Source organism: Somniosus microcephalus, chromosome 11 (genome assembly GCF_052327205.1).
Source record: "Somniosus microcephalus isolate GS21.2 chromosome 11, FLI_Smic_1.0, whole genome shotgun sequence".
NCBI classification, from domain to species: Eukaryota; Metazoa; Chordata; class Chondrichthyes; order Squaliformes; family Somniosidae; genus Somniosus; species Somniosus microcephalus.
The window spans coordinates 215,451,998-215,477,139 of record NC_140997.1 but is presented as its reverse complement, the minus strand read 5'-3'; the positions used below and the strand labels follow the sequence as shown (position 1 = coordinate 215,477,139).

The window sequence follows — 25,142 nt, the reverse complement described above, 5'->3', positions numbered from 1 at the left end:
CATCCCATGACATCTCAGAAATGCCTCAAAACACTTCACACACAAGGAACTACTTTGAAGTGCAGCTATTTTGTTATGTAGGCAACCACAGAAACCATTTCTCATGCAGAAAAATTCCTACAAATGACCCATCAGGTTTGATGCCATTTCGGGGCAGAAATGTCAAATAAACCAGGAGAGCGCTCCGCTGTTTCTCAAAAACATTCTACTCCTGATAATTTAAAATCATTTTTTTGCTCCTAAATATTTTGAATTAACCAATAATTTAACATAGACTATACAGCGCAGAAACAGGCCATTCAGCCCAATTAATCTGTGCTGCTGTCTATACTCCACACGAGTCTCCTCCCATTCCATCTGCCTCATCTCAGTCTTTCAGCATATCTTTCTATTCCCTTTTCTCTCGTGTGCTCGTCTAGTTTCCTTTTGAAAGCATCTAAGCTCTTTGCCTCAACCACTTCCTGAGGTAGCGAGTTCCACATTCGAACTACTCTCTGAGTGATGTAAGCCCCCAAAGTGCGGACCAAGTGATATACATAGTCGACGTCACTGGCTTGTTGTAAGAAAGACAGACCCAATAATTGAAGTCAAAACGGTTTATTCAGGCCTGGGGAGCTGTGGCTCTTGCGTCCCAACACAAGGCTCCGACTCCACCGAATCTCTTGAGGTTTACACAGTTATACACATATTCCAAGACCTCCTACTACAAGAGGTCCAATCGATTTAAAAGTCTATACATTAATCACTAACTAGGTGTGTCCAACTTATACAAGGTAGCCTATAACATAAGTTTCACTTTTCACTGCAGGGGCCTGTGGGCCCTCTGATTTCTTGGAAATGAGTCATCAGGACATGTGATTTCTGAAAAACGAGTCATTCTCTCTTTTGACCACTACTAAGTTTCGTTTTTCCAGAAAAGGGTTATGTCAGTGTCTCTTTTTGTAAGTTTCATCTCTCTAAACTGGTATGGTCATTTCTGCAATTAAACATACGAATAATTAGTACATTTCATCTTTACACATTTTGCTGCGCAATTGCGTTCTACTAAACGTGCCCTGTTACGCTCATTTTTAAATCTTACTTCACTGAGTAAAGAAATTGCTCCTTATTTCCCGATTGGATTCATGAGTAACTATCGTGTATTCATGGCCCCTAGTTTTGGATTCTCCCACAAGTGGAAACATTCTCTCTACATCTACCCTGTCCAACCCATTCGTCATTTTAAAGGCCTCTATCAGGTCTCCTGTAAGTCATCTCTTTTCTAAAGAAAAAAGCTACAACCTGGTTAATCTTTCCTGATAGCTATCATCTCTCAGTTCTGGTACCACCTGTATAAATCTTTTTTGCACTTTCTCCAGTGATTCTCCAAATAACAAAATGAACACAGCAGAGTGGAATTTCAGTATTGAATTAAATTATCAGATATTTGTATTAAGCAACTTTAAATTAAGAAGCGCAGACTGCATGTCCACCTGAACCAGCAGACGAGTCAGATAGGACCTTGGCTTAACATCTTATCCATAGGACAATCTCACCAACACTCCATCGGCTGCAGTGTGTCGCTGTTCTAGACTGGCAGACATTTGCAATTCCTGTTAGTCAACTTGACTGGCCTTTAGGGTAGCTGTACATTCCCAGAGCTTTCTGCAATGCAAAATGGTCTTTCACTGAGACATCACTAAAGAGTCTGGAATGTTCTGTGGTCGCAACGGCCTGGACATTATTAATACCCTCTGCTGTTTTTGTCCACTAAATACAAAGCTGCTTTTCAACTAGTGGGATGTTTCTGGCCAGTTGACAGGAAGTGATTGTGTTTGGGCGGGGGGGGGGGGCGGGGGGGGGGCGCACAGATTTAGTCATTAAAGAAAGCACTAGAATAGATAGAAAATCTTTTTTTGAAATACTTTAAAGGAGTTATTGGCTCTCTAATTAATGAAACTGTCTTTATAGGACTGTCAGTGTTGTAAATTACATTTTTAACATTTACTCTTTTCATCTAGTCTTATACAAATATCTTTATTGCTTGTCAATGCATAATCATAGATGTGGAATTTGGAATTTATCCCATGGTTATGTGAACCAATCCAACCAGAGCAACTATCCCATGAGCTATTGCCAATTAGTATTAAATAAAATGCAGACACATATGTACAGCAGCCATGACAACCCACTCACCATGACTACGCATAAGCATTCCACAATATCAACCCACAAATAGCTGATACAAAAAGAAAATAAGTGGATCAGAAAAACCCACTCGTAATAGAACATAAGAACATAGGAACAGGTCCCTCGATCCTGTTCCACCATTCAGTGAGATCATGGCTGATCTGTGACCTAACTCCATGTACCTGCCCCATATCCCTTAATACTTTTACATAGTAACATAGAAACATAGAAGATAGGAGCTGGAGTAGGCCATTTGGCCCCTTGAGCCTGCTCCGCCATTCAATGAGATCATGGCTGATCATTCAAATTCAGTACCCTGTCCCTGCTTTCTCCCCATATCCCTTGATCCCTTTAGCCTTAAGAAATATATCTAACTCCTTCTTGAATATATTTAATGAATTGACCTCAACTGCCTTCTGTGGTAGAGAATTCCACAGGTTCACCACTCTCTGGGTGAAGAAATTCCTCCTCATCTCAGTCCTAAAAGGCCTACCCCTTATCCTTAGACTGTGACCCCTGGTTCTGGACTCCCCCACCATCGGGAACATCCTTCCTGCATCTAGTCTGTATAGTCCTGTTAGAATTCTATAAGTTTCAAAAATCTATCAATCTCAGATTTAAAATTAACGATTGATCTAGCATCAATTGCCGTTTGCGGAAGAGAGTTCCAAACTTCTACCACCCTTTGTGTGTAGAAGTGTTTCCTAATTTCACTCCTCAAAGGTCTGGCTCTAATTTTTAGACTATGCCCCCTAGTCCTAGACCCCCCAACCAGCAGAAATAGTTCCCCTCTATCTACACTATCAGTTCCCCTTAATATCCTGAAAACTTCTATCAAATCACCCCTTAACCTTCTAAATTCCAGGAAATACAGCCCTAGTTTGTGTAATCTCTCCTCGTAACTTAACCCTTGGAGAAAATGTATTTTTTTACCTTGTAACTACACAACACAGGAGTTGAGCGCATTTGTCATTTAAGTCGAATGCTGCATATGTAATGGTTGAATAGTTGAGGTCGATGATCAGCCATGATGTTATTGAATGGGCTCGAGGGGCCATATGGCCTACTCCTGCTCCTAATTCTTTTGTTCTTATAGCCTAGTACAGGTAAAAGGAAAGACACTGGAAATAAAGGCCGAACATGCTGGAGAGCAGGGCATGACTTTCCGCAGCTGGACGAGAAAAGTCAGGTTACTGTTTGGGGTGGAGACCCTTCATCAGGTCTCTCTGCAGCTTAAAACAAAACTGTGACTGCTATACATTTGAAATAAAAACAACAATGGAAAAACGCAGCAGGATCTGTGCCCACTTGAAAAGAGACAAATGAGATTAACAAAATAACAACAGAAAATGCTGGAAAAACTCAGCAGGCCAGGCAACATCCATGGAGAGAGAAATAGAGTCAACGTTTCAGGTCGAAACCCTTCGTCAGGACTGAAAAAACACAGGAAATGAAACAGATTAAAAGGCCAGTTTGGGGGCCGGGAAATGGGGATGAAAGAACAAAAGAGAAGTGAAGAGACATTAAGAGGTATTCAAAACCAGACGAGATGGTGCTAGGACTAGTAAAGAGACAAAAGACGGCTCTAGAAATGAGATTAACACCTTGGGTGTAGATCCTTGGCCAGAATTGTTCAGATGGAAGAGTCTGCGCCTATAGCATTGAGTTACACATTATTTTCTCCTTATAGATGCTGAAAAAACTTGCTGTGTACTTCTATTTTTTAAAAACTTTTATTGAATACCGTGTTTATATTCTGCTGGTGATGGAACTCGGTGTAACTCACTCGTCTCATTCATTCATCAAATCAGCTTTGAGCTTAACATCTTGAGATACAGCACCCTTGGTGGGCACAATGACGAGGGGGAGCGCACTTTGTTCCATGCGCTCACAAGCCACAAGGCAGTGAACTGACGAGCGAGTTTTGAAGACCTTACTCATGAGTATGATTCACTCCATTTCCAAATCTTCCCCGTTGTCTCCTTCCAATCCCACAGTGTTTGCGACCGCGTACGTGCAATAACAGTCTTTCCAAAGTCAACAGCACCTCCACAGCGAGGACTGGAATGAAGTCTATTTGAATGATCGTCTTTTTTTTATTAAAGAAACACCCTGATTGTGAGTCAGTAGAATGAAGCCGACGGTAAATGTTTCTAATTTTATCTTTTTTTTTTAAGGGGGGGGAAAACAGCCTCTTGGAAAGCGAGATGACCTTTGCAAGCAGAAATAGTTGGGATTTTTTGTGGCTCCCTGCTTCTGTTTATTTTGTCTTGTGTGTGAAACAGCACAGACTGTTCCTGTTCTCTCATCCTGTGGCCGGTAGGAGGATGTCTGAGTGTTTTCAGTGAGAGGCAAGACAGGCGTTTTACCAGCGTGCGCTGTGCAGGAATGTGGCCACTTCCAGTGCTTACCTGTCTGCCCTCCTGATCAAGGCCCGCCGCCGTGCAATACAAACACTTGCTCTATTTGAAATGAAACGTTTCCTGGACAATTAGTGAAATTATCCTGATAGGATAGCAAAATACTGCAGGTGCTGGAAATCCGGAATAACAACAGAAAATGCTGGAAAAACTCAGCAGGCCAGGCAACATCCGTGGAGAGAGAAATAGAGTCAACGTTTCGGGTCAAACCCTTTGTCTTGACCAAGGGTTTCGACCTGAAACGTTGACTCTATTTCTCTCTCCACGGATGTTGCCTGGCCTGCTGAGTTTTTCCAGCATTTTCTGTTGTTATTTAGTGAAGTTATCCTGCTGGCCTTTATTTGTTCCCAGTGACATTTAACAACTTCTACAATTTTACATTTCACCTTTCAGGTGCCCGCCTGATAACCCCAACCTGAAAGTCAGGAGGTCAAGTTCCAGGGCCGCTTATCATTCGGTCTCATTAAATATTTTGATTCAGTCTTGGGAAAGAAGGGAAATACGTATTTATATAAAGACTTCCCTAAGACTTGGCTCGTTGCAGAATGGAAGTAAAGTCCCTCCACAGAACGGAAAACAGAATATTGGAAGAAAAGTCTCCCTGGATGGCTCCACTCAAACATTGCCTAGTAGTTGGCTCAACTGGCATAAGCAAGTCCTACCTGCCTGGTGTCTGCATCAAGGGAAGGGGGGATAACTAAAAATGGAAGTAAATATATATAAATTAAAACCTGTCCAAATAATTACACTGCTTCAAATGTTTGTTTTTTTGTGTGTGGTCAGCTGGGCGAGTAACAATGAAGAAAAATCCATCTGCATGTTTAGCAGTCCCCAAATCAAGCTCGTGAGAAATCGACACAGGCACAATACTGTTTGCCTGATATGGAGTGCACACTCTCACTTTAGGTATATAACCTACTTGGCTAAGTCCAGAGAGTCAAGGGCAAGTTAGCAAGAGTTGAGGTTTAGAGATCCTTAAGTGAATGCAGGGGCACTTACGGAGTTTAACCAGCTAAAGCCAGCAAAGACCACTGATAAGCTCTCCATTGCTTGTCCACTGCTTAATTCACATTCTCATGTAAGGAGCTTTGGCGAAGAGACATTTCCACAATGTGACTGTCTTCCTTGTCAGAGTGCTTAGTGACAGGTTAGCTTTGGCCAGAGCCGTCCTTCCCATCAATCATTCCCCTCTTTTTTCACAAGTTTTCTTCACAGCCTAGTCCTGGATTTTGAACATGGGCCAAAGGAAGGCCTTTGTTGCGTGGCTAGGAATTTTGAACCATGATAATTAATGGAACTTGTGGAAAGTGTTGCAAACAGCCTGGAAGGAATGACAGCTGCTGTGGAGGAGTACACCGGCTGCATCTGTGCAGTGCTGTCTGACTGCTTCACAAAACGGCAGTCTAATGAGGAACATCTGACAAAGAGTCTAAATACAGCTGTGGGTTCCCTTAGGAACATTAGGAAATGGAGGTTGAAAAAGCCATGAAGAAAAATAAATGCAATCTTCAAATGATGGTTAGGCCAAAGTTGGAGTATTGCACACAGTTTTGGTCACCGCATTCTGGGAAGGATATTAAAACTATGGAAAGGATACAGTGAAAATGTACTGGAATCATATCAAGAGTGAGAGTTTGTAATTGTGAAGTCTTGAAAAATTGGAGATTTTTTCACTGGAATATAAATGGTTAAGGGGGAATGTAATTGATATTTTCAAAATGACGAAAGGTTTTGAGAGGATAAATAGTGGAAGGTTATTTCTACTGGTTGGCAAATCACGAACAAGGGGGCATTATTACTAGAAGGATAAAGGGTGAAATTCGAAGAATTTGTTCACACAAGGGGCTACGAGAACATGGAATATTTTACCACAAGTGGCTATTGAGGCAGAGACTATAACATTATTTAAAAGGAAGTTGAATAAGTATTTGAAAAGGAGGAATATAAAAAGGGAGGGGGAAAGGGTAAGGAAATGGCATTAGACTAGGTAGCTCCAATTGAAGCGATAAGGCTGGCACAGATGGCACAAATGGCCTTCTTCCATGCAGTAATTTCTATGATTCTATGTAATACGGGCATTTTAAAATTTTAATATACTACATTCTGTTGAGGTTTGTGTAATGCAGGTATTATAATGTAATTTGTTCAAACACCCCATTGTTCTTTCCAGATTCTCTTTCCTTTCCATATTCATTCATCATCTTGAGATTGGGCAGTGTGATAATTTTTTCCATGCCTGTAACATTAACCATTTGACCAGTAATTGTGTTACGTTAAGGACTCCGATCATACATGATGACATCCCTCAAATTGCAATACTGGGCTTCAATAGCACGCTTGCCTTAGTAATCTTGATGCTTCCTCATTCAAAATTATTTTATGATCTTGTGACAAGGAATTAAAGCAGCCCTCCACAGACATGAAAGAAAAAAGCATACAATATTGTGCTGCAGGATTCAAAATAGTGTCTCTGAGAAACCCACCGCCATCAACATGAGGAAAGACTGCAGAAACTGGAACATTTCAGCCTTAAAAGGAGGGGAGTAAGAGAACACACAGAGGTATATAAGATAGTAAATGGTGTACAAAGCCTACATCTGCAACACTACTTCAAGTTCAACTGTGACGGGAAGACAAGGGAACATAAGTCAAACTGGTGAAAGACAGGTTTAGGCTACTCAGGCCATTTTTCGCACTGAGTAATCAACATGAGGAATGGACTCCCACATGGGAAGTCCTAGATCCAGTGAAGAAATTGTTGGTAGCTGTGATTGAGAGAGACCACATGTTTGTTCCAGATAGATGAGCCAAATGTCCACCCTCATCCGTACCCAGCTAGTGACGCTGAATCCTTCAGAAACCCCATTACATGCAAAATTCTATCGATTATGGAACAGTTCCTGCAGATTGGAGGGTGGCAAATGTAACCCCACTATTTAAAAAAGGAGGGAGAGAAAAAACGGAACTGCAGACCGGTTAGCCTAACATCAGTAATAGGGAAAATGCTAGAGTCTATTATAAAGGATGTGATAACAGGACACTTTGAAAATATCAACGGGATTAGACAAAGTCAACATGGATTTATGAAAGGGAAATCGTGTTTGACAAACCTACTGAAGTTTTTTGAGGATGTAACTGATAGAATAGATAAGGGAGAACTAGTGGATGTGGTGTATTTGGATTTTCAGAAAGCCTTTGATAAAGTCCCACATAAGAGGTTAGTGTGCAAAATTAAAGCACATGGGATTGAGGGTACTGTAATATACTGGCATGGATTGAAAATTGGTTAACAGACAGGAAACAGAGAGTAGGAATAAATGGGTCTTTTTCGGGGTGGCAGGCGGTGACTAGTGGGGTACCGCAGGGATCAGTGCTTGGGCCCCAGCTATTCACAATATATATCAATGATTTGGATGAGGGAACCAAATGTAATGTTTCCAAGTTTGCTGATGACACAAAACTAGGTGGGATTGTGAGTTGTGAGGAGGATGCAAAGAGGCTTCAAGGCAATTTAGACAAGTTGAGTGAGTGGGCAAATACATGGCAGATGCAGTATAACGTGGATAAATGTGAAGTTATCCACTTCGGTAGAAAAAACAGAAAGGCAGAGTATTATTTAAATGGTTATACATTGGGAAATGTTGATGTACAGAGGGACCTGGGTGTCCTTGTACACCAGTCACTGAAAGCAAACATGCAGGTGCAGCAAGCAGTTAGGAAGGCAAATGGTATACAAAAGCAAAATACTGCAGATGCTGGAAATCTGAAATTAAAACAGAAAATGCTGGAAATACTCAGCAGGTCAGGCAGCATCTGTGGAGAGAGAAATAGAGTTAACGTTTCAGGTCAATGTTCTGATGAAGTATTTCCAGCATTTTCTGTTTTTACAGCAAATGGCATGTTGACCTTCATTGCAAGAGGATTTGAGTACAGGAGCAAGGATGTCTTACTACAGTTATACAGGGCCTTGGTGAGACCACACCTGGAGTACTGTGTGCAGTTTTGGTCTCCTTACCTAAGAAAGGATATACTTGCCATAGAGGGAGTGCAGCGAAGGTTCACCACACTGATTCCTGGGATGGCAGGACTCATCGTATGAGGAGAGATTGGGTCGACTAGGCCTGTATTCACTAGAGTTTAGAAGAATGAGAGGGGATCTCATTGAAATGTATAAAATTCTGACAGGGCTAGACAGACTGGATGCAGGGAGGATGTTTTCCCTGGCTGGGGGGTCTAGAACAAGGGGTCACCATCTCAAGATACGGGGTAGGACATTTAGGACTGAGATGAGGAGAAATTTCTTCACTCAGAGGGTGGTGAACCTGTGGAATTCTCTACCACAGAAGGCTGTGGAGGCCAAGTCACTGAATATATTTAAGAAGGAGATAGATAGATTTCTGGACACAAAAGGCATCAAGGGGTATGGGGAGAGAGCGGGAATATGGTATTGAGATAGAGGATCAGCCATGATCATATTGAATGGCAGAGCAGGCTCGAAGGGCCGAATGGCCTATTCCTTTTTCTATGTTTCTAACTGTGTCAGAATGGAAATGAAGGATCAACATCAATAGTACAAGGAATCAGTAATAGTGAATTGGCAAGAATGAGATAGAGGTAGAGATAATTTATGCAATTATTCCCTTGGCACTGGAACATTCTTATGGGACTTACCAACGTCTGTGAAAGGTAGTACTGATACTCCTCTAATCAGTCCAGAGGATTTACCACTTCTTAATAGAATCACCCCTCAGTAACATCCAGCATTGTGCTGCAGGTCTCTGTAATACTATCCCTTTCCCCACCCCACATACAGCACTACACTGCAGGTCTCTGAGTCCCTCGGTAGGCCACCCTTCTCTGTATTAGCTATTGAGTAAATTAACCCAAAGTGGAGCCAAATAGAGATGGCTTTTCCGGTTACTAAAGTCATCATCTGTGAGTCAGCAGAGAAAGGTTGAATTAAGGTTCATACGTGGGTGCAGCAATTATATCTGAGAGCTGTGTACTGATCCTGGAACTTAATTATTCATCTTGGAGTGGGTGTAGCCTAGTGGTTATGGTACTGGGCTAGCAAGCCAAAGGTTGTTAGTTCAAATCACAATAGAGCAAGTCTGGTACCTTGGGCTTGCACCAGAAAACGACTATGAAAGCTGCAGCATTCTTGTAATTACCCAATTGGATCACTAATGCCCTTTAGGGAAGGGAATCTGCCACCTTTCCCTGGTCTGGCCTACATGTGACTCCAATCCCACACGATGTGATTGCCTCTTATTGCTCTGAGATAGCCAGATAAATGATGCTCACATTACACAAACTTTGTCCTGGATGGTGTCGAGCTTCTGGAGTGTTGTTGGAGCTGCACTCATCCAGGCAAGCGGATAGCATTCCATGACACTCCTGACTTTTGCCTTGTAGATGGTGGAAAGGCTTTGGGGAGTCAAGAGGTGAGACACTCGCTGCAGAATACCCAGCCTCTGACCTGCTCTTGTTGCCACAGTATTTATGTGGCTGGTCCAGTTAAGTTTCTGGTCAATGGTGACCCCCCAGGATGTTGATGGTGGGGATTCGGCGATGGTAATGCCATTGAATGTCAAGGGGCGGTGGTTAGACTCTCGCTTGTTGGAAATAGTCATTGCCTGGCACTTGTGTGGCACGAATGTTACTTGCCACTTATCAGCGCAAACCTGAATGTCATCCAGGTCTTGCTGCATTCGGGCATGGACTGCTTCATTATCTGAGGAGTTGCGAATGGCACTGAACACTGTGCAATCATCAGCGAACATCCCCACTTCTGACCTTATGATAGCGGGAAGGTCATTGATGAAGCAGCTGAAGATGGTTGGTCCTGCAGGTACCTAGATGTCACAGTAATCAGACTTGAGCACAAAAATGTAGAGTGACACCCCAGTGCAGTACTGAAGGAGTGCTGCACTGTCGGAGGTGCCGTCTTTCGGATGAGGCATTAAACCGAGGCCCCCTCTGCTCTCTCAGGTGGATGTAAAAGATCCCATGGCATTATTTCAAAGAAGAACAGGGGAGATATCTCTGGTGTCCTGGGCCAATATTTATCCTTCAATCAACAGTACTAAAAAAAAACCAGATGATTTGGTCATTATCACATTGCTGTTTGTGGGAGCTTGCTGTGCGCAAATTGGCTGCCGCATTTCCTACATTACAACAGCGACTACACTCCAAAAAGAAGTAATTCATTGGCTGTAAAGTGCGTTGGGACGTCTGGTGGTCGTGAAAGGCGCTATATAAATGGGAAGGCGCCGAACACCTCGAGTCTCTCCGCCGGGAGCAAGCGGAAGCCAAGCGCAGGCAGCGGAAGGAGCACACGTCAACCCAAGCACCCCACTCACCCGCCCCTTCAACCACCGTCTGCCCCACCTGTGACAGAGACTGTAGGTCCCGCATTGGACTCATCAGTCACCCGGGAACTCATTTTTAATGTGGAAGCAAGTCATCCTCGGTTCTGAGGGACTGCCTAAGAAGGGAGAAGTATATAAATGCAAGTCTTTCTTGGAGGTCCCTAGATTCCACTTGCCGCTCTTGCTGCAGAGAAGGGGCGGGGCTTGCACTGTTGTCATGGAACGCGGACCTTGCGCCGGTTGCCATGGAGGCGGCGACGCTCCTGGGGGAGGAAATGTCAGAGATTCCGGGTGCGCTGACGCGAGTGAATCAATATTTGAGACGGTGGTTTTTGGGGGCTGGCGCTCTGCCGGGGGACAGACGGCCGCAGTGCTGGGGCGTGTTTTTGCAATCTGATCAAAGCAGCCAATGCGAGCTCCAGCAAAAGCCACCAAGGGGGGGCGGGATGACTTCCCTGGCAGCAAGAGATCCGAGTACCTGCGGGCTCCAGGTGCCTCTATATAAAGCCCGGCGCGCTGCGCTGCTGCTCAGTCCGGGCTGAAACTCCCTCTCTCTGACACCACGATGGCTCCCGGCTGTTCTTGGCGTTGGCTGTCCGTCTTTGCAGCGCTGTGCTTGGGTTTGATCCTGCTCTGGCAGTCGAGCCTTTCCGAGGCAGCGGTTTACGCCGGTCTAGGTAAGTAGGGAAGTGTGGCGAGGAGCCCTGGCGGAGAAGCTGCCAATGGAACAGGAGACAAGAGCGGAGTCTGTACATTGTGTTGACTTGGGTAAAGGGTTTGAATGCTGCTGAACTAGAAAGTGGCGGGAATGGATCAAGGTTTTGATGGGAAGACTCCAAGATTTGTTCAGGGGAGTGAGTCCCTGTCGTTGGGTTAGTGTTGATATTGTAGTCAATCCTATCTCCTGCAATGTATGTTCTCGGTTTCTGGGTTTCCCCTTATCACCCTTATGGTCATTTTTTTAAACGAGTAACTGGTCTAGGATTGACGATGAGGTTTGTCTTGCTAAGGCCAGGTTCATAAATACATATGTACATGTTTTTGCTTCCAGTTTCTTTTTAAAATAAACTAACCTCTGGTCCTTTAGATGGTCAATTTATTTCAGTGTTCACAGTTGATATTTCTGTAAATATGAAACTTACTACTTGGTAAAACTTATTTTCTAAAAGTATCTTGAGGCTAGTGCACACTCTTAGAGTCAGAGCATCGGTTACAGCGCCCACTATGCCCAAAGGAGTTGAGGGCTAGCTACACATTTAGGGTTAAAAATTCAGGGGCTTTACGCCAGCCATTACTGGCAAAAAGATGTGAAAAGAGGGCGGCCGCCACTCTTTCGCCAGTTGGTGGCTGGTCCTGCGCCATCCGCCATTTTCCGAGGTCTGGCAATGACGACTTAACATCACTTCGGCCAACTTGGACCTTAGAGCTGAAAACACAGCGTGCAGTAGACTCAGAGGCGCTGTCAGCACCTCTTAAAGGGACATACAGATCTTTCAGGTAAGTTTGCATTTAAGCTTTTGGACTGGATTTTTCTGATTTTATTGAAGTAGGTGCTTGCTGCAATACATGTTAAAAGATTTTTAAGTGTGCAGGGAGTGCTGCTGGATGCTTGCAAGGCCTCAGATGCTAAAGGAAGGTCTCTGAGAAGACAGAAAATGCTGCAAATACTCAGCAGGTCATACAACATCCGTGAGAAACAGAGTCTTGGGTCGAGATGCTGCCTGACCAGCTGAGTATTTCCAGCATTTTATGCTGTCATTTCAGATTTACAGCATCTGCTCGCAGAGGGAAGAGGAAGACACAGAAGACGAGAAGGAGGAGGAGGAGGCCGCTGAGGATGACGAAGCAGAAGGAAGGATGCAATCCAGACAGCCCCTTTCTGGCCGAGATATCCAGGATGGAATCATCTGCCTGCGGTCCCAGTGACCACAACCCCAATTTCCCTTTCAAAATTTGTCCCACACCTTACCTTCCTTCTGTTACTGACCATCAGTGTCCTCTTGGCCATGATGCTGAAATAAAAGCCACCACAAAGCAAACTTTCCAATCCTACTTTAAACATCTATCCATCCAATATGACATCAAGAAATCAACTCATCACCCATATGCATTCTCTTAGTGACTGTCTTGTGTGTGCCTTTGCCTATCCTACTAATGTCATGTAGTGCTACCCCAGTGGCTGCAGCATGGCTGGTAGAAGGCTACTGACTTTCACTGGGGGGGAGACACGGTCTTGAGGAGCTGGTGGCTGAGAGTGTGAAATTGAGTGATGGTGTTTCTTCTTCTTCACTCTCCTCTCCCTCTTCTTGGTCACCCACTGGCTGGGCAGGCTGCATTTCTTGGGTGTGTGAAATGAGGAAGGCACAAGGGTGGAGTTGTGGTGAGGGGAAGGCAGGATAGCAAGAGGTGCAAGTGAGGAGTATCCTTTCTGCCCTGCCAGTGGCTCAGCTATGCCCCTACCAAGAATGGCCAGCACTGTCTCCTCCAAGGGGGTGAGGTAAGGCTAGGAATGGGAGGTGTGCCTCATGATTGGTACAGATTGCTGGTAGGTGAGTGATTGGTAGTTTGGGGTGGTGGGGGGAAAGAGGTGATACATTGATCAGCGTGTGAGGCTGGTGATTCAGCTGGTAGGAGATGGCTTTTGAAGATGCATTCACTGACCTCGAGCAGTGGTCTGAGGTCATGAAGCTTCTTTGTGCACTGGAGCCAGTTGGTGGGGGGCGACACTGCTGGAAGTGATGGCCTCGGTGATGTATTCTCACATCGTTCTTTCTGGAGGGCTTTCTGGCTCCTGTGGGTAGAGGACCTCTCCTGCAGTGTTGAGCCCCTGCACAAAGCTGAAGAGCTGCGTGCAAGACCCTGGGTGCCCCTTCCCTAGCTTTCTGAGCCATTTGTGCTGGTGCTGAAGCAATTTTCTCATTTTTTGAGGTGCAGAAGACTCCCATTTGGGGCTTTTTAACAATTTTTTAAAAAAGGCAGTAAGGGCTGAAAACTGCATTTTTTTTAACTTTATTTTTATTTTTATCAGTTCAGAAGGGATTGCCCTCTTAATGTCCCACAATGCTTTGTGAACTAATTGCCTCACTTCCAGAGGCTGTTGAAAGATGGAATGTCATTCCTGGATGCCAACTTCGCTACCGATGCCTGCAATAACACCACCACGAGGGCATTAGACAGTGAGTTAGCACTGGGCTAAAAATCTTTAGTCCCCAGTGCAAATTCTTCTCTTCTACCACTTCGACCATTTTCAGTGGCCGTTAATCCTAAGCCATAGTGACACCTGCAACTTTCGTGGCTGTCACAAATTTCTCAGCCTTAGAGTCGACCAGTATTGCGTTAGGAGAGATGCTGTACACAATTAATACAAAAAAAATTCAATTATATTGACCATGCAAATTTTGGGAATAAAATGAATATTCGATGCAAGGGCTTTGGAAAGTAATGAGAATACTACTGATATAAATTTCAGGTTTTTTTTCCAAAATAAGGAAGTATAATACTGAAAATGCAGCAAGTCAGTCACCAAAGACAAGTTATCTGTTTTAAGTGTGGATGCTTTAAATATTAACTTGCCTTTTTACAGATGCTGTGTATTTCAGCAGTTTGTGTTTGAGATTTATAGTGATTTATTTCTTTCTCTGACTCTTTCTCCTGACACTCTTGAGCTTCATATGCTGGAATAAAATATTTGTGCAGACTGGGTCCAGCTCTATTTCAATCATGCCATTTTAGAAAATCATGTAGTCTTAGTTTTGGGGGCGGGGGCTGGCATTGGACGGGACAGAAGAGGGTGAATGGCAAGACATTTAAAAAAATTCCAGTAATATGAAAGAAAACAGGAATTAGACACGGGCTTCTGGTTTGAGCTGTATGTTCGACGCTTACAGGAGTCTGAGATTGTTCTGTTCTAATTCTGGTGCCAATTCAGATTGGCCAAGTTCACTGTTGACACAGATTGGATGTTGGGAAGCATCCAACGCTCACTTAATGATGAGGTGCAACTGAAAAATGGCTCTTGCAGGAGGTGTAGCATTTCACTCAGGGTGGGGAATAATGGAATGGCTGATTGAAACCATGTCAAATTTGAATACAATGTGCCTTACTAACAAATGTTCAGTTCTACAGATGGCAAGCATTTTTAAGGTCAATAATGCAATCAAATTACAAACTTCTGATGAATGATAATCCAACTTATGTAAATGTAGGTGATGTAAACTCTTCACACCGAGAGTGCGATGATGTAATATCTTCCTTGACTACTGCAGCCGACTTTCCACACGTTCTCGGTCAACACAGCCATATCTGGTGAAGAAGGCATCATTAGCACAGTCCTTGTGGAGATGAAATCCTGTCTTCACACTGAGGACCCCCCTCTGTTGTGTTGTGTGGCACTACCACTGTGCTAAATGGGATAGATTCAGAATGGGTCTAGCAGCACAAAACTGGGCCTCCATGAAGCACTGTGAGCCATCAGCAGCAGCAGAATTGTATTCCACCACAAACTGTAAACTGACATATCCTTCACTCTACCATTACCATCAAGCCAAGGGACAAACCCTGGTTCAATGAGGAGTGCAGAAGGATGATAGAAAGGCAAGGCTGAGGGATGCCATCAAACTCCATGGTGCTGATGCAGTGTGTGTGGACTGAAGGATTCACTGCGTGTTTTATCAAATAATAACGATAAGTGGAAAATGTCAACGTGTCACCCTTTTTAAAAGTTACTTAACAGTTAGGCTTTATTACGTCAAAAGCAAAATACTGCGAATGCTGGTAATCTGAAATAAAAACAGAAAATGCTGGAAATACTCAGCAGGTCTGACATAGTCATACTCACATAATCATACCTTTCAGCCAATGTCCCAGATTCCTCCATCAACATTTCTGGGTATGTCCTGTCCCACCGCCAGGACAGACCCACCAGAGGTGGCAGCACAGTGGTATACAGTTGGGAAGGAGTGGCCCTGGGAGTCCTCAACTTTGACTCTGGACCCCATGAAGTCTCATGGCTTCAGGTCAAGCATGGACAAGGAAACCTCTTGCTGATTTCCCCCTACTACCCTCCCTCAGATGATGAATCTGTACTCCTCCATGTTGAACACCACTTGAAAGAAGCACTGAAGGTAGCAAAGGCACAGAATGTACTTTGGGTGGGGGACTTCAATGTCCATCACTAAGAGTGGCTCAGCAGCACCACTACTGACTGAGCTGGCCAAGTCCTGAAGGAAATAGCTGCCAGACTAGGACTGCGGCAGGTGGTGAGAGAACCAACACGAGGGAAAAACCTACTTGACCTCGTTCTCACCAATCTACCTGTTGCAGATGCATCTGTCCATGACAGTATTGGTAGCAGTGACCACCGCACACTCCTTGTGGAAATGAAATCCCGTCTTCACACTGATGACACCCTCCATCGTGTTGTGTGCCACTACCACCGTGCTAAATGGAATAGAGTCAGAACATATCTAGCAGCTCAAAACTGGGCATCCATGAAGCACTGTGGGCCATCAGCAGCAGCAGAATTGTACTCCAACACAATCGATAAGCTCATGGCCTGATATATCCCTCACTCTACCAATACTATCAAGCCAAGGGGCAAACCCTGGTTCAATGCAGCACCAGGCATACCTAAAACTGAGGTGCCAACCTGGGGAAGCTGCAACACAGGACTACATGCATGCTAAACAGCGGAAGCAGCATGCTATAGACAGAGCTAAACGATCCCACAATCAATGGATCAGATCAAAGCTCTGCAGTCCTGCCACATCCAATCATGAATGGTGGTGGACAATTCAACAACTAACTGGAGGAGGAGGCTCCATGAATATCCCCATCCTCAATGATGGCGGAGCCCAGCATGCGAGTGCAAAAGACAAGGCTGAAGCATTGGCAACCATCTTTAGCCAGAAGTGCCGAGTGGATGATCCATATCGGCCTCTTTCTAAGGTCCCCACCATCACAGAAGCCAGTCTTCAGCCAATTCGATTCACTCCACGTGATACCAAGAAACAGCCGAGTGCACTGGATTCAGCAAAGGCTATGGGCCCTGACAACATCCCGGCTGTCGTGCTGAAGACTTGTGCTCCAGAACTCCCATGCCTTTAGCGAAGCTGTTCCAGTATAGCTACAACACTGGTATCTACCTGACAATATGGAAAACTGCCCAAATATGTCCTGTCCACAAATCCAATCCGGCCAATCACTGCCCCATCAGTCTATCTCAATCATCGGAAAAGTGATACAAGGTGTCGTCAACTGTGCTATCAAGCGGCACTTGCTCACCAATGCTCAGTTTGGGTTCCACCAGGACCACTCGGCTCTAGACCTCATTACAGCTTTGGTCCAAACATGGACAAAAGAGCTGAATTCCAGAAGTGAGGTGAGAGTGACTGCCCTTGACATCAAGGCAGCATTTGACTGAGTGTGGCATCAAGGAGCCCTAGTAAAAATGAAGTCAATGGGAATTGGGGGGAAAACTCTCCACTGGCTGGAGTCATACCTAGCACAAAGGAAGATGGTTGTAGTTATTGGAGATCAATCATCTCAGCCCCAGAACATTGCTGCAGGAGTTCCTCAGGGCAGTGTCCTAGGCCCAACCATCTTCAGCTGCTTCATCAATGACCTTCCCTCAATCATAAGGTTTGAAGTGGGGATGTTCGCTGATGATTGCATAGTGTTCAGTTCCACTCACAACTCCTCAGATAATGAAGCAAGACCTGGATGACATTCAGGCTTGGGCTGATAAGTGGCAAGTAACATTTGCGCCACACAAGTGCCAGGCAATGACTATCTCCAACAAGCGAGAGTCTAACTACCTCTCCTTGACATTCAACAGCATTACCATCGCTGAATCCCCCATCATCAACACCCTGGGTGTCACCATTGGCCAGAAACTTAACTGGACCAGCCACATAAATACTGTGGCTACAAGGGCAGGTCAGAGGCTGGGTATTCTGCAGCGAGTGTCACACCTCCTGACTCCCCAAAGCCTTTCCACCATCTACAAGGTACAAGTCAGGAGTGTGATGGATTACACTCCACTTGCCTGGATGAGTGCAGCTCCAACAACACTCAAGAAGCTCAACACCATCCAAGACAAAGCAGCCCGCTTGATTGGCACCCCATCCACCACCTTAAACATTTACCTCCAAGTGACACACCATCCTGACTTGGAAATATATCGCCGTTCCTTCATCGTCGCTGGGTCAAAATCCTGGAACTCCCTCCCTAACAGCACTGTGGAAGTACCTTAACCAGACGGACTGCAGCGGTTCAAGGCGGCGGCTCACCACCATCTTCTCAAGGGCAATTAGGGATGGGCAATAAATGCTGGCTTTGCCAGCGACGCCCACATTCCAGGAATGAATATAAAAAAGTCAGGCAGCATCTGTGGAGAGAGAAACAGAGTTAACGTTTCAGGTCGATGACCTTTCCTCAGAACTCAGGCTTTATGATGTCATCAGCATCCAAGAGTCTTACTTTAGTGTACTGTAGTGTTGGCATGGGGCACTGCTGAAAGATTTGAGATTGCCGAATTAGCAATCCAGATACTGATTTAAAGAAGGAAAATGTTCCATAGGAATAGTGCTATCACCTTCACTCCTATGCTCCTTTCTGAAAAGTACAAGTATCCCTGGTAGGTGGGACAGTCTGTAGGCAGTGAGAGAATGTTACTGCTGGTGCTGCTCAAAATCTTGTATCTATGCTTCAAATTACTCCCTTACTCTGCATTTACTTCCGTCACTCCCGGGCTATAGTAAATTAATGGTGAGGAAATTAGGACCAAATAATCCCATTCTCAACAAGGGCAATTTATCCTCAGTGTGCTTAATCCTGAGCAAGGCAGGTGGATTGACCAACACTTTAAAGCCAGTATTTTCTACTTGCAGGAAAATGCAAATACAAGGGCAAGCTTTTCAAACCAGGTCAGAAGTTTCAAAGAGGTTGTGACAAGTGTTACTGTGCAGAGGAAGGATACTTCTGTACCACGTAAGTGCTTTCAGGTTTTACATCATTAGCAACTGCTGACCACTATTTCATCATTTGCATTTTCAAACCTCCAGCTGCCTACTGCTTATGTCTTGATACTTTAGCTGTAAGTAACTTCTTTCCAAATGATTTATCCCTCCCCGATTTTAATTTTCCCGATTTCCTGAAAGTTCTGCAATTTGGCCTTCTTTAGCAGGAGTCCAATTATTATAGGTACATAGATGAGAGTAGGCTGTGCACTGCCTCTCCCGAGCTGCATGAGTGACAATATTTTGGTACTGATCATTAGAACTGGAGTAACAGTAATATTTCTTCTGTTCTTGCGCTTCACTCGCCTGCTTTGGACAGCGGTTCGTCGATGCTCCGTGCTGGCTCCATCCTGCTTCCGTCGGCCTTGTCCCTCCTTGGGACCTCTGACTTTCACCCTGGTCTCCCTACTATTGACTCCAACCTATTCCCTGCTACCAGGAAATATGTATCCCATTAATTACTACATAACCAGGCCTATGTAACCTGAGCATTTCCCTGTGTCCATTCGTGTGCGCACTTTGGCTGCCATTCTGGACTCGCGTCGTTTATTTCTTTTTCCACTTTCTCCCCATTTTTCCTTTTCTTTCTATCCCTCCCTGACCGCTCTCTTCTGTCATCATGCCTCCTTTCACCTCTCCTCTCTTGGTACTCTGCTCTCCCAAATCCCTACCCTAATCCTTCATTACTCTTCGACCTTCCTGCTCTCCTGCCACCGTCCCAGGCTTAACTCCCTCTTAGATAAGGCTACAGCTTCCCTCTGGGCCTTTCTTGGCATCCTATGAAGGGCCTAATGAGGCACTCCAACTGTCCCATCCTACTCTCGCGCCAACCTCCCCGCCCAGTGTGCCCACTGGGGGCTAATTTGGCTCAATCTCTCCTCCCCGTTCAACTCATCCCTCCCAGCGCTGACCCTGTGGACGCTGGCAGTGGGGCAGCCATCACCGAACCTCTCTGCATCTCCCTCCAGAATGTCCATTCACTTGTGCACAAGGCCCTTGCCATTCATGAGCTTATCATGGATGATTGCATCAACATCATGACCCTAACAGAAACTTGGTTGAGGGGTGATGACACCTTACCCTTAAATGAAGCCTTCCCACCTGGCTATACCTTCCACCACTTGCCCCACTCGCCGTGGTGCCGGTGTGGCTCTCATCACCAAATCACACCTTGGTCTGCCCCCTACTCCTCCGGCACTTTCTCCTCCTTTGAGCATCTCACCTCTGCCACCCCTCTCACCTCTCATTTAAAATTCTTGTTCTCTACCACCCATCCAAGTAACATAAAAATTTAATTACCGATATCTCTTCACTGCTTTCCTCCCTCAGCCTCTGCACCAAGCGACTTCTCATCCTCGGTGATTTCAACCTCCAGCTCAATTCATCTCTTTCCTCTAAGTTCACTACCCTCGTATCCTCCCTTAACCTCTCCCTCCATGTAAACTCCCCAACCCATATTCACGGCCACCCCCTCGACCTTGCCATCTCTCCGTGGCCTCGCTACTCCCATCGTGTCAATCGCAGATAAAGCCATCTCTGACCACTTCCTCGTATCGCTCACCGCCGACATCCCCCTTCCCTCACACCCCCTGCCAACCCTACTTCCTTCAATATCTGCCCCTGGAAAAAACTCTCTCTCCCAACTCTTACAGTTGCACTTACGAAATCCTAACTGTCCAGCCTTTGGCCCTCCATTCACCACGACATGTCTGCAGCTACCGATCTGCTCAACCACACCCTCACCACCACCTTCGATGCCCTAGTCCCTATTAAAACATTTACTCTCTCTCTCTCACCCTGACCGCTCCCCCCTGGTATGGCCCTCATCTTCATTCCCTCAAGTCCAAGGGACGCAGACTTGAACAGATATGGTGGACAACTGGTTTAGCCATTCACCACCAGATCTGGCTGGACCACATAAAGCATTATCAGGTCCTGCTCTCGTCTGCCAAAATTGCTCACTATTCCAGAATGCAAAGATAAAACCCGGCTTCTATTCTCCACTGTTGTCGTCTTAAACCTCTCTCCCCTGTCTTCTCTACCCTCACCTCCGACAACAAGTGTGAAGAGCTCATGGACTTTTGTCTCTAAGATTGAGACCATCTGTTCAGCAGCCTCTGCCACTTCCCCTCCTTCCCCTAGCCCACTGGGCCAAACTTCCTCTAAGGTTCCCCCACTGCCCTAGCCTGGAACTCGCATCTTCTCCAATCTCCCCTCATGACCTCTCTGCACTCATCTTGTCTATGAGACCCACCTCCTGCTCCTCGACCCTATTCCCACCAAATTGCTGACCACCCAACTTCCTTTTCTGGCTCCCAGGTTAGCTGACATAGTTAACAGTTCTCTCTCCTCAGGTACTGTCCCCTCCCCCTCAAATCTGCCATCATCACCCCTCTCAAAAAAACAATGCTTGATCCCTCCGTCCTTGCAAACTACCACCCCATCTCCAACCTCCCTTTCCTCTCAAGTCCTTTAACATGTTGTTGCCTCCCAAATCTGTGCCCATCTTTTCCGCAATCCATGTTTGAATCTCTCCAATCAGGTTTCCGTCCCTGCCACAGTACCGACATGACATCCTTTGTGACTGTGACAAGGGTAAACTATCCCTCCTAGTCCTTCTTGACTTGTCTGCAGCCTTTGACACGGTTGACCACTCCATCCTCCTCCAACGCCTCTTCACCGTTGTCCAGCTGGGTGGGACTGCACTCGCCTGGTTCCATTCTTATCTATCTAATCGTAGCCAGAGAATCACCTGTAATGGCTTCTCTTCCCGCTCCCGCATCTTTACCTGTGGTGTCCCCCAACAATCTATCCTTGGCCCCCCTCCTATTTCTCATCTACATGCTGCCCCTTGGCAACATCATCCGAAAACACAGCGTCAGTTTCCACGTGTATGCTGACGACACCCAGCTCTACCTCACTACCACTTCTCTCGACCCCCTCCGTGGTCTCTAAATTGTCAGACTGCGTGTCCGACATCCAGTTCTGGATGAGCAGAAATTTTCTCCAATTAAATATTGGGAAGACCAAAGCCATTGTTTTAGGTCCCCGGCCCAAACTCCGTTCCCTAGCCACTGAAACCCTCAAGCACACTTTTCTTGCAGCTCGCCTCAATTTCCGAGATGTCCTCTCGTCAGCCGCCTATCCTCAAAACTCCAACTGGTTCAAATCTCAGCCATCCGTATTCCGTCATGTCCTAAATCCCACTTGACCCATCACCTTCATCCTTGCTGACTACATTGACTCCGCATCCACCAACACGCTAAATTTAAAATTCCTCCTTCGCCCCTCCCCACTTTATCTCTGAAACATTCTGGCCTCATGTGCACTCTCTCACTTTCCCTCCCCCACCATCCGACCTCTGTTGCTTCACCATTGGTAGTATAGCTTTCATCCCTACTCTCCGGTGTTCCCTCCCTAACCTTTCCAAAAAACATCTTTTCCACCAAGCTGCCAGTCTCTGCTCCTAACTCTCCAGCCAAGGCTTGTCATGCATACCTTTTATCTAGCTTATTTCCCCCACTTGGTAAAGAGCCTCCAGACATTTGCTACCTTTAACAGGTACTGTATAAATGGTAGCAGTAGTTGTTGCAAGCTAACGCAAAGCAGACATTTGCTAACAATGTAATGCACACTGACGCAAGAAAACTACTAGGCACTTGGTCAGTATTAAACAAGGCTTTAATCGACCGTTTTACAACATGGAGGTCTAGTTATCCTTCACTAGTTCCTGTTTCCAAAATGTCCCTGAGCAAGCTGGGCCCATGCCCGAGTATTTATACTCTCCCTGGACAGCGCCACCAGCAGGCCGCCCAGTATATTTCATAAGTCATTTTTTGAATGGCACGATTTATGTCACACACCTTTTCTTTGTTCAGTGAAATTGTAAACAAATTAAGTCAGTCAGTTACCTAGCTATTGATTTATTTTGTGTTATTTAAGTGTCTTGATTTGAGTATTCATTTAAATAGATGTGTTTTTTCCCTCCCACCGCCCTCCTGTGCAGACCAATGAGACCAACCTCGTGGCCTAGGAAATGCAAGCCTGTCCAGATAGATTGCGGCTACCAGATTGTGTATCGCTCTCACCCAGAAAAAAAGTGCCGTGCGTACAGCTGGGTTGGCTGAACCTCATCGCTTCAGGCGTCGCTCCTCCTCTCGTCCTTCATGTGCACTATCAAAGAAATGACAGATTCTTTACAGAATCCAGAAGTAAAAACTTTAATACAGATATATTTGACAAGGGCAATAACTGACTGCATTGAACAGATAATATTAAAATGAATATTCAAACTTTGTCTTTACAAACATGTGGAAACTGACCAAGTGGTTCTGTTTAGTTCTTCTGACTATGACTGAGTTTCAGCCAAGCTCTGGGAAAAAAGTTAGTTCTAACAAAGCTTCAGTAATTGTCTCTCGTTCCATTATCTGAATGATAAACGCGAGAGAGTTGGGGGTGAAGAAACATTAGGTCATCTATTCTCCTTTTTTCAAAAATAGTTCAACTCCTAGTTAACTATTTTGCATGACAAGTTCCAGAACAGATTTAAGAGTAAATCAATAGAACAAACAGCTCACCACACCAGTGAGCACGTACTGAAAGATCATCCATGATTCCTTCTTACTTTGAACAGACACTGAAATGATTTTCCACATTTATTATAAATCTTGTACAATAATGGTACTCTGGAATCCATTTGCAGACCTAAAGTGGACTTAATTCCAAGTCTCCTAGTTAGTTTACAAAACATTGACTGCTTTGAATAAGCTAAAAAAATGTTTGATGAACTTTTGAGTATAATGGACCTCACAAAATGCAGCTCTGCACCCATTACCAATGTTCCCTCTAAGGCTGCGCAGTAATGGGAAAGGTCCCTCGCAGGCCGCTCACCGGCTTTCACATTGTGAATACTGCACATGTGCAAAAATTTAAAGGGACCGTGCATTAAAAGAAACAGGCCGCGCAGATAAAAGTGCAGCTTACAGGGAACATTGTGCCAATCCCTGGGCTAATGGGCAAAGAAGGTTTATGAACTATTTATCATTGTTAGTCATTAACACAATGACTAGAAATAACCCTGAAACAGGTTTAAAAGTTGGTCCACATACAACTGACTCTCCTGCACAATGTAATGCCATGGCTGCTTTGCAGCATATATATATTTTTTTAATCTAAAAATTAAAATAACCCTTCTCTAGAACTGACATCTGTTACATTGATGGGCACAAAATGTTACCTGTTTTGAGATGTGCTCAACCAGTAGCAGGATAATCCACTGGTCTGATACCTTGGCAGGCCTAATTTAGATTAAAATTTAAAATTAGACATAATAAAGGTATCAGAAAACAATGAACTACTTCATTCCAGGTTTGCAGCTCAAGCAGACATCTATACTTTGGTCTCAAACGTTTCCCAGTACTAGACATTTGTTGACCTTTATACTGTAATTCGATTAGTTATATATTATGGCCTACTTTACATATTCATGTAATTATACAATTTATTTTATCCTTTTGTATTGTTTGGGAACTGTGACAAACTCCACTAAATGGGGAGTGAAATTTATATAGCAAAATATTTTAATATAAAGAAAATGTTTATATTGTTTTTCAAATAAATAGAACATTCAAAAACATTATGACTCTACTACTTGAAGACCAGGAGTTCTCCCGGTGTCCTGGGCAACATAGAAATAGTAGATGCATTGCTGGTCATCTTCCAAAATTCTATAGACTCTGGAACAGTTCCCATGGATTGGAGGATAGCTAATGTAACCCCACTATTTAAAAAAGGTGGTAGAGAGAAAACGAGGAATTATAGACCGGTAAGTCTGACATCGGTAGTGGGGAAAATGCTAGAGTCCATTATAAAAGATGTAATAGCAGAGCACTTGGAAAACAGTGACAGGATCGGACAAAGTCAACATGGATTTACAAAAGGTAAATCATGCTTGACTAATCTACTGGAATTTTTTGAGGATGTAACTGGTAGAATAGATAAGGGAGAACCAGTGGATGTGGTGTATTTGGACTTTCAGAAGGCTTTCGATAAGGTCCCGCATAAGAGATTGGCGTGCAAAGTTAAAGCACACGGGATTGGGGGTAAGGTACTGTCTTGGATAGAGAACTGGTTGGCAGACAGGAAGCAAAGAGTTGGAATAAACG

The 25,142-nt window shown here is 44.7% G+C and overlaps 1 protein-coding gene and 1 long non-coding RNA gene across 2 annotated transcripts; one reads left to right on the top strand and one right to left on the bottom strand.

Moving 5' to 3' along the window:
• Nucleotides 1-581: 581 nt before the first annotated feature.
• LOC147111234 (uncharacterized) lies at nucleotides 582-18,854 on the bottom strand. The gene is made up of 2 exons (XR_015080068.1): nucleotides 18,106-18,854; nucleotides 582-976 (listed from the first exon to the last, which is right to left on the bottom strand). It is a non-coding gene; the product is annotated as an uncharacterized LOC147111234 (long non-coding RNA).
• LOC147111233 (uncharacterized) lies at nucleotides 11,333-24,611 on the top strand. Its single transcript, XM_086001938.1, has 3 exons — nucleotides 11,333-11,637; nucleotides 18,850-18,949; nucleotides 22,985-24,611. The coding sequence occupies exons 1-3, from the start codon at nucleotides 11,526-11,528 to the stop codon at nucleotides 23,103-23,105; spliced, it is 333 nt and encodes a 110-aa protein (XP_085858064.1). The 5' UTR covers nucleotides 11,333-11,525; the 3' UTR covers nucleotides 23,106-24,611.
• The last annotated feature ends 531 nt before the right edge of the window (nucleotides 24,612-25,142 follow it).

What these genes read in the sequence shown, in the direction of transcription:
- LOC147111233 (XM_086001938.1), top strand. Translation starts at nt 11,526, where the DNA reads ATGGCTCCCGGCTGTTCTTGGCGTTGGCTGTCCGTCTTTGCAGCGCTG. An exon ending in AGCGGTTTACGCCGGTCTAG is followed by an intron (nt 11,638 to 18,849) that starts GTAAGTAGGGAA and finishes TTCTACTTGCAG; the next exon opens with GAAAATGCAAATACAAGGGC. An exon ending in GAAGGATACTTCTGTACCAC is followed by an intron (nt 18,950 to 22,984) that starts GTAAGTGCTTTC and finishes CCTCCTGTGCAG; the next exon opens with ACCAATGAGACCAACCTCGT.